At 37.1% G+C, this 10,213-nt stretch overlaps 1 protein-coding gene across 1 annotated transcript; it reads right to left on the reverse strand.

The window, feature by feature from the left end:
• Window positions 1-5: 5 nt before the first annotated feature.
• On the reverse strand, window positions 6-3,873 carry LOC145719694 (protocadherin alpha-5-like; the record flags this gene model as incomplete). Its single annotated transcript, XM_081811232.1, has 1 exon — window positions 6-3,873. A coding segment is annotated over exon 1 (1,656 nt), but the record flags the coding sequence as incomplete, so codon positions are not given.
• Window positions 3,874-10,213: the final 6,340 nt, after the last annotated feature.

A 10,213-nucleotide genomic window follows, 5' to 3' on the forward strand; every position in this document is an offset into this window, starting at 1 on the left:
AACACCTGCAGCGTCACGTTGCTGCCCAGGGGAGGCACGCCCGCGTCGCGCGCGCTCACTTGGAATTGCAGCAGCTCCAGCTCCTCGTGGTCCAGCGGCTGCAGCGCGTACACCTTGCCGCTCTCCGCGTGCACCGACACGTAGCTCGACAGCGCACGCTCGCCCACGCGCCGCTCCACCAGCGAGTAGGACACCAGCGCGTTCTCCGGCGCGTCGGCGTCCCGCGCAGACACCGTGAAGATGTGGCAGCCGGGCGGGTTGTTCTCCTTCACGAACACCGTGTACTCGGGCTGCGCGAATGCCGGCGCGTTGTCGTTCACGTCCGCCACTTCCACAGACATGCTGGCCGTGGCGGAGAGCGAAGGCGAGCCTGCGTCGCGTGCGGTCACCACCAGAGCATAGTCCGCCACGCTCTCTCGGTCCAGGGCGCTGTCCAGCACCAGCGAATAGTAATTCTTGAAGGTGGACACCAGCTTGAAGGGAACGCGGGGTGACAGGGTGCAGGTCACCTGCCCATTGAGACCAGAGTCGCGGTCGGACAGACTGATCAGGGCGATGACAGTCCCCACTGAAGCGTCCTCTTGGACCGGCAGAGATATGGAAGTTATGACCATCTCTGGGGTATTATCATTCTCATCTAGGAGTTTTACTATTACTTTGCAGTGTCCAGTTAATGGGAATGGACTTCTATCTACAGCATCAATATTAATTTCATATAAATTACAGTCTTCGTAATCCAGTTCTCCCTTAACTGTTATTTCCCCATTATTCGAATCGATTATAAATTTAGATTTGACATTGTCAAGTACAAGATCACTAAAGAGGTATACTATTTCCTTATTAATGCCGTCATCTGCATCTGAGGCATTCAGTTTAATAACTAATGTCCCATTCGGTGCATTTTCTAATAATCTGATATTATAAACTGATTTATCAAATTTGGGGGCATTATCATTCGCATCCAATACGTTGATCAATAATTGAACTGTACCTGTTAGTTCAGGTTTTCCTCCATCAATTGCAGTCAGTAATAAAAGATGTTCCTGGATTTCTTCTCGATCTACTGCTTTCTTTAAGACCAGCTCTAAAATGTTTGTTTCTTCGTCATTTGCTTTAACATCCAAATCAAAATATTCATTAGGATTTAATTTGTATCTCAATTCTGCGTTTGCTCCGACATCCATATCAGATGCGCCCTCTAGCGGAAACCGGGAATCCACTATTCTTGACTCTAAAATAAATAATCTTTGTTCCTGTCGGAAAAACCTTGGCGGGTTGTCGTTAATGTCCTTCACCTCCACCTCTACATGGAAAACCTGCAGCGGCCTGTCCACGATCACCTCCAGGTGGATGCTGCACTCCAGACTCCGCCCGCACAGCTCCTCCCGGTCGATCCGAGAATTCACAAACAAAATGCCATTCTGCAGATTTACCTCCAGAAGGTCTCTATGACCTTTGGACGCCACTCGGAAAAGGCGCGGCACCAGCTCCGCCTGCTCCAGCCCCAGGTCTTGGGCGATGCGGCCCACGAAGGTGCCGTGTTTGACCTCCTCCGGGACCGAGTAGTGGACCTGGCCGCTCCCAGCTTCCCAGACTGCGAGGAGCAGAAGCGAGAGCAGCAGGCGCCGGGAACCTGGACTTCTTCTCTGGGAATATACCATCGCAAATTCGTTGCAATTTTCAAATGTCTATTGCACTACCACACGATAACTTTTGGAAACCTAATTCCCAATTTGCTATAATTTTTTATTTGCTCACCTTTTCAGCCTCAGCATCAGAGTAAAAAAAGGAGTAGCCTTTTCCTTTCTAAGGAAAATAAACTAACACACTGTATTCCTTTACTGGGAAAGGGGCGGGGGGGAAGCCAACAACCAAACTTGCGGTTTCTAGCGCCATCATGTGGATGAAAGGGTGAGTTTTTACTTTGTTATGTTTTATTTGCCTTATATTTCCCAATTTCAATGACTTTTAGGTATTCTTTATTTTCCTTATCTCTAAATACATCGTTAAGATTATAATAAAGAATATCAGTTTTCATTAAAATACTGCAAAATCAATGCTACTTTAGTCGTGCCACATCAGTCTTTACTAGAGTAATTTGTATTGGTCTATTCTATTTAGGGAGTGGCTTTATATAATTTCTAACTAAAATTAAAGGTTTTAGTTTTCTATTTATTTCCATATTTAAATATATCTTGTTAAATTTCTTGAGTGTTTTCTATTATTTTCATGGGATGTTTGTACCCTACTTCTATGTTATTCATGAAACAAATTTATATTTCTATTTGCATCATTTAATATTGGCTTTTTGTTGATGTTATCTTTAAAGTAACAAACTACTTGAATAGCATTCTTGTGTGAGTTACAGTTTGGAAGTCTGATATTTAAATTACTAAAAATCCATTTCTTTAATTTCTCCCTATATCACCTAATTTTAATGTTGACTAAAAACTCGTATGTGGAGATTTAAAATTTCTAGAGGTCAAAATCATAGTAAAAACACTTTTGGTCAGTATCTTGACACCATTTTTCAAATTAGATGTATCTAGGCAGCATTTCTTCAACTGATAAATTACAGTTCATATAAACTGAAAGTACATATCTTTGCTTTTATGCAGCAAATCAAAATACTAATATTTTCCTGTAGATATACTACTCCATAAAATGTTTGGGTTCCAGTAAAAATTAAAATATTGAAAATAAACCACATTATTAACTGGACTATGTTAATTTCATCTTTTTTTAATCATCCTTTTGATTTACTGCATGATACCAGACTTATAAATATGGCCAGAAGAAAATGTCCCAAAAGAAAATGTCACCAATTTTTTCCACTGAAAAGAAATTCAACATTCTGCTTGTATATATACTACCTAGAATTCCTTAAATATTAAAAAGCCTCCTTACCTATGAAGACATTGGGTCCAGCAGATCAATAATTCTATTACTTGACATTTTTACATGTAAAGCATAAACCCCAAATATATTCCTTTTTTTAAAAAAAGATTTTATTTATTTGACAGAGAGAGAGAGATCACAAGTAGGCAGATAGTCAGGCAAAGGGAGAGGGAGAAGCAGGCTCCCCGCTGAGCATGGAGCCTGATGCGGGGCTTGATCCCAGGATGCCAGGATCATGACCTGAGCCAAAGACAGATGCTCAACCAACTGAGCCACCCAGGCACCCCCCCAAATATATTCCTTACTTTTGGTTTAAGTTTCATGTGAGACTTGTATTATTTTTATGTCAATGTATAAAACAAATATGGAAAAATGGTAATATAAAGAATAGTGAAGATAAGAAATTACTAGAAAATACAAAATCAATTGAAATACTTTTGCTTCCCAGTATTCAAAGTAGTAAAGAATTAGAATAATGTTACTGGATTCATTTCTTATATAATATTTAACAGTACATTTATCATTCCCTTTAGTTTTTCAAAGATTCTTATTCTCTCTACTAACATCATTTTCCCCTCAGCATTCAGATCACCCAAACACTAAAGAATCTGAACATTAATCAATTTTCCAGATTACTTATCTCTTACCGATAATGATAATTTGAAAACATTTTAATACACAACAGCTAAAAAAAACAAAAATGATAATAAATGTGCTGAAAATACCATCAGTTAAGGTTGATTTACCTTCTATTGTGGAACCATGACTGATGTGAAACTCCAAAACCATGCTATAAATAAATTTACTTTTGAAAAAAGTAAATGTCAAGTATTTAACAGCCAAACCGACAGTGTGATGTTAACTATGTATGCATGGTGATTGAAAGAATATTTTCAGTATATATTTCAACATTTTGAAAATATACACATGGGAAAAATGGCATCAGCAGTTTCACATACTTCTTTCAGTTTGTAATTTTTTATGTAAATACATAGATGTTTATTTTTTTAAGATTTTATTTATTTGAGAGAGAGAGCACAAGCAGGGGAGAGGGAGAAGCAGGCTCCCCGCCAAACAGGGAGCTCAATACAGGGCTCGATCCCAGGACCCTGGGTTGATGACCTGAGCCAAAGGCAGACGCTTAACCAACTGAGCCACCCAGGTGCCCCAATATGTAGATATTTCAAGAGAAAACAAGACTCTTGACATTTGACCCATCTTCACATCTGTTAGATAATATTAAGTTTTTGAATTATCACCTGCATTAGTCTTTCAATGCTCAACTGTTTAGGAGGAGGTTAAGTTCTCAACAATTATAGGCTCTCTGGTCTTAATTCCAAAGACAACTCCATAGGTGGAGAAAATTCTTTAAATCTTTTTCCAAACCATTCTTTCAATTAAATATTATAGATTACCTTATTAACTGATCTTTTCACTTGCTAGTTTCTTTAAATTTTTAATTATATTTAAACCTTGTCATAGAAATTAAACTCCTTCCTTGACCATGAATTTAGGTTAAGAAAATCAGGTAGAGTTTTGAGGAATCTCTACTTAATATAATGGGAAGCATTCCAAGAAGATGTTACACTAGAAAATTTAACTTTGCATTGGAATCTAGATGCCCTTCATTACCTACAAAACTCCAGAATAAAATTTTAATAAGCTATATTTCTCTCCTATCTGTAAAAATTCACATAGGTCTACCACGCTGCTCAGAAACAACAGGTGAAGTTGAAGCAATCTTTTAGAGATTTATAAATAATTTATGCAGCTGTGTCAAATTTGACCAAAAAATTAATTATGAAACATTATCCTATGAAAGCACATTAGTGCATATGGTATATATCTTTACATTACTTTTTAATGGTCCAATTTCCCTATAAAATACTGTGCTAAAATATTTATATTTTATATCCACTCTGGGGAGAAAAATCTGAGAGTAATTTCAAAGTACCTCTAAGTGAAAAAGTAAAGTACATTAAGTATAGTTTTTACTCACAATCCTATTGCCTTTATTATTGCCAAATAGGCTCATTTAAAAGTGGAAAGGGACAACAGAGCTAAAATTTAAAACTTTTGGTTCTACTACCTGTATTCATAATAATATCCACGTAGCCTCAAGCAAGTTTTTTATGTCTCAGCCACAGTTTATTCATCATTTAATTGAGAGAAATTATGATCTTTTAGGTTATATTCAGTTTTAAAATCCTAGGTCAAGTCAGTAGAAACTTGCTGAGGTGCATGATTCTTATAGCATTAACCAGTGTCGAGGGTGAAAAAGAAGAAAGCAGGGTAATTAAACAGTAATAAACTTCAATAAGCTTGGTTCTTATGATTTAGTGGTGAGGAGGAAGAAACAAAGTTTCAAATAAAGTAAAAAATTTTTATTCTACTAACTTTATTTCACATACTACAAAATAGAACTGGGAAGTGAGTGGGAAAGAAAAAAAATGTTCAGAAAATTTGTAATGACAGACATCATTATAGGAGATAAAAAAGGAAAAGAAATAAAATATTTATTTCAATTAAAACTTTTCCATAAATGCCCTAAATCCATATCTATGAGATATTTATGTTATCCATCTTTTATTTATTTATTTTTTTAGATTTTATTTATTTGACAGAGACATAGAGAAAGCACAGATAGGCAGAGCCACAGGCAGAGGGAGAGGAAGAAGCAGGCTCTCCGCAGAGCAGGGAGCCCAATGCGGGGCTCTATCCCAGGACCCTGGGATCAGGATTTGAGCCAAAGGCAGCTGCTTAACCGACTGAGCCACACAGGTGCCCCATTATCCATATTTTAAGGAGAATAATGACATCTACAACAACTATAACTTCTCAAGCACAATATCCAGAATTCGCTACAAAATTGTCAGACTTACCAAGCAAGAGGATCATGAGAAAAAAATATCACAATAAAAAAGGCACACATATTATCCACTTACTACAGTGATCTGATAGAGCACAAATAAACTGTGATTACTATATTGAAATAAACACATACTAAAATAAAGAATTTCACCAGAAAACTGAAACTATTTTAGAAAGGAAAGCTAGAATTCTAAAGCTAAAAAATTTCACAATTGAAGTTTAGATTACATTCATGATTTTATTAGCAGATTGAACTAAGAAGAGAAAAGTGCTGATTTAGAAGACTGGTCAGAACAAATATCCAGCATGTAATAAAGAGACCAAAAATTATCTTCAAAAAAACAGACAGGGGCATAGAAGATATGAGAGATATAGTGAAAATATTTCACATACATATCCCTTGAGTTACAGAAGAAGAGGATAAAAAACATGATGCAGAAGTGATATTTGAAGGCAGACTGCTGAAATTTTTCTGCACTGATGAAAGATACCAAGCCACATATTCAAGAGGCTTTCAATACTGCAAACAAGATAAAATCAAAGAAAACGAAAATTGATCATATAATAAAGCCACTGAAAATAAAAAACTAAGTAATTATAAAAAAGCAGCTGGAGGAAAAGAAAAAAAGCACACTACCTGAACAATAAACTTACAGCAATTTATTTCAAGAATGGCATTCATTTCAGGGATATCATCTTGAAAGTGCTCGGAAAAAAATCACTTCTAACCCAGAATTTGATACTCAGCAAAACTCTTTTTCAAAAGTGATGATGAGGGGCGCCTGGGTGGCTCAGTCGTTAAGTGTCTGCCTTCGGCTCAGGCCATGATCCCAGGGTCCTGGGATCGAGCCCCGCATCGGGCTCCCTGCTCCGCGGAAAGCCTGCTTCTCCCTCTCCCACTCCCCCTGCTTGTGTTCCCTCTCTCACTGTGTCTCTCTCTGTCAAATAAATAAATAAAATCTTTAAAAAAAAAAAAAGTGATGATGAAGGGACGCCTGGGTGGCTCAGTCGTTAAGCGTCTGCCTTTGGCTCAGGTCATGATCCCAGGGTCCTGGGATCGAGTCCCACATCAGGCTTCTTGCTCAGTGAGGAGCCTGCTTCTCCCTCTCTCTCTGCTGCTCCCCCTGCTTGTGCTCTCTCTCTCTGACAAATAAATAAGTAAAAATCTTAAAAAAAAAAAGTGATGATGAAATAAGCATAGTTCTGATATACAAAAAGTTGGAGAATTCTTAACCACCACTAAAAGAAATATTAAAGAATTTCTTCAGGGGAAAAATGATCCCAGAAAGAAACAAAAACAAATGTAAGTGTACAAAACATGATAATAATGTCATCTGTGCCTAGAATAAATGTATAACTGAAAGGCATATACCAAACAAAAGTGGAAGCAGACAAATGGAGTTATTATTCAAGGTCCTAGCATTGTCTGAGAGTGGTAAAAGCACTAATTTAATTTAAATTTTAACAAGTCAGTGATGCTTGTTTTAAAATCCAGGAAATCAATAAAGAAATTAGTAAAAGAATGTACTGTATAATTGAAAAGATAGTAGAGAAAATGAGTAATTAAAATATACCAATCCAGATAAAGACAAAAAAGAAAGAGAAGTAGGAAGGAATTTTTAAGGATTTTTTAAAAAACTACACCAAACATAATGATAAATTATTTTTTTTAGATTTTATTTATTTATTTGAGAGGGGAGAGAGAGAGAGGGAGAGCACAAGCAGGGGGAGGGGCAGAGGGAGAAGCAGATGGGGGGGAGCTCAATCCCAGGACCCTGGGATCATGACCTGAGCCAAAGGGAGATGCTTAACTGACTGAGCCACCCAGGCACCCAAAGATAAATTATTTAAAATTTTCCTTTGATTTCGTAAATGAGACAAGGTTGCTCAGTATTGCCATTTCTATTTACCATAATACTAGTGTCCAATTCAATGCCATTAAAGCACACAAAAGATATAATGGGTATAAGAATCGGGAAGGAAAAAGTTACAGCTATCATTATTTGTTGACAGCATGATTGTCTATATCAAAAAATACAAAGCACCTAAAGATAAATTATTAGAATTAATATGATTTTAACAAGTTAGCTGGATAATATGTCAATACAAAAACACACTATACATTCATATGTACCTTTTTTTTTAATTTTGAGAGAGTGTGCAGGAACAAGGGGGGAGGGGCAGAGGGAGTGGGAAAGAGAGAGAGAATCTTAAGCAGCTCCAAGATCAGTGCAGAGCCCAATGTGGGGCTCAATTTCACGACCCTGAGATCATGACTTGGGCTGAAATCAAGAATCAGATGCTTAACCTACTCAGCCACCCAGGAATCCACATTTCTAACTAGATTCAATGTATTCCAAATAAGAACCTCCCTAAGTTATTCTTATGGAATTTATATACAAATTTTGGTTGAAATAAAAGAGGAAACATGGCATTGACTTTAAAAACCTTCTTTTTAAAGTCTAGTAGATTAGAACAACAAAAAAGATCATACCTATAGAATGGATAATTATTTTGTAAAAACATGGAATTCACTTTTAAGAAATGTTGCTTTAGTTGAATGTCATTAGGGAAAATTAATCTTGACCCCTATGTCACAAAAAAAAAAAAAACTGGAAAAGGATTGTATATCTAAGATGAACATGAAACAAAAAATACCAAAGAAATTATCTTCATGACACAGAATAAAGATGAAAAGATTGATAAATTGAACATAACTAAAATTAAAAATTTCTATTCACCAAAAAACTAATGAAGAGCAGAAGAATGCATAAGCAAGAAAGATGTTATATCCAGAATATAAGAAATTTTGAAAAACAATAGAAAATGCACCACAATAGAAAAATAGGCAGAGACTTGAATAGCTATTGTACAAAATAAGATATAAAAATGGCCAATAATAAGAAAGAAAGGGGCTCAACTTCATTTATAAATCAGGAAAAATAAAATGGAAATACTAAACATACCCAGCAAAATGGCAACTATCTGACAGTGCCAAATTTTGGAGATGATGTAGAGCAATACACTGCCAGCACAAGTGTAAATGGGTAAAAACATTTGAGAAAGCTGTTTGATATATTAAAGATGAATATATGTATATATTTTATGTTCTACTAATTTCAATCTTACTTAAATAATAGAGAAAATTGTGCACATGGGCACTGAAAAATTTTTTAATATATTTATGGGAGCATTATTTGAAACAGACATAAGGAGAAACAATGCAAAATCCTCAGCAGTGGGATAAACAACTGATACTATAGTGGTAAAATAAACTACTAGGGAGAAAACAAATTAAGTGAACTCCAACTACACATGGAAATAGGGATGATTCCATAGAATGATGAATGACAAATACGAAGAACACACAAACACAGGCACACACTAACACATTTTGTGCAATTCCATTTAGATAAAGTTCAGGAAACAGGTAAAAATTAATAACAGTTATCAAGTTAAAACTGGCTACATTTGGGGGAAAAAAGGGAAAGTGATTTTGGAGGTGCATTTAAGTAGCTTCTTAAGTGGAATGGAAGTAACATAAGTTTTCACTTTCAAATGATTGAGTTATATTACATCTGGGCACTTTTCGACATATTATAGGCAAATAAAAGGAAAATGTTCTCTTAAAAGGTGATTACAACTGAAAATAAATAGGTGAAGATGGTAAGCACAAAATGTATAACATTAGTTATATAAATATGCATTGAATAATGAAGATTTTTGGGCGCCTGTGTGGCTCAGTTGGTTACGCGACTGCCTTCGGCTCAGGTCATGATGCCGGAGTCCTGGGATCGAGTCCCACATCGGGCTCCCGGCTCAGCGGGGAGCCTGCTTCTCCCTCTGACCCTATCCCCTCTCATGCTGTTTCTCTCTCTCTCTCTCTCTCAAATAAATAAATAAATAATCTTTAAAAAAAAAAGAAGAAGAAGAATGAAGATTTTTTAAAAAAACACAACAAATATTGCCTTGGGTCCTATAATTCTGAAAGATATTAGCTAAAATGGGTATAGAAGAAGTAAAAAACATGTCAGGGAAATTTCATTCTGAACTTTTTTTAATTAGGAAGAAATTGGTAGAATAAAGGAAAATAAAACATTAGATTAAAAATTCAGATTAAATAAAGGATATTTAAAACTAACCTTTGAAAGGGAATCTCCAGTTATTGGCGGCAGATCCTCTCTGTCTCTAGAGTCAGGTACACTGGGACTGAAGGCCATGAGGTCGGTCTTGGGCAGGCCCTCCCCAGAGCACACCCTCTGCCGCCTCTGCTGCGAGTACGACCAGCTCCCCACCGCGCTGGAGCACACCAGCGTGGGCTTCCCAGGCGCGCACGCGCCCTCCGCGGGCGGAGCCGAGCAGCGCAGCGCCGTGTACAGCAGCAGCGTGAGCACCAACAGGCTGGACACCGCGCAGATGGCGATGATCAGGTACACGTTGACAT

Source organism: Leptonychotes weddellii, unplaced genomic scaffold (assembly GCF_054177405.1).
Source record: "Leptonychotes weddellii isolate Sample4059 unplaced genomic scaffold, ASM5417740v2 HiC_scaffold_6413, whole genome shotgun sequence".
NCBI lineage: Eukaryota > Metazoa > Chordata > Mammalia > Carnivora > Phocidae > Leptonychotes > Leptonychotes weddellii.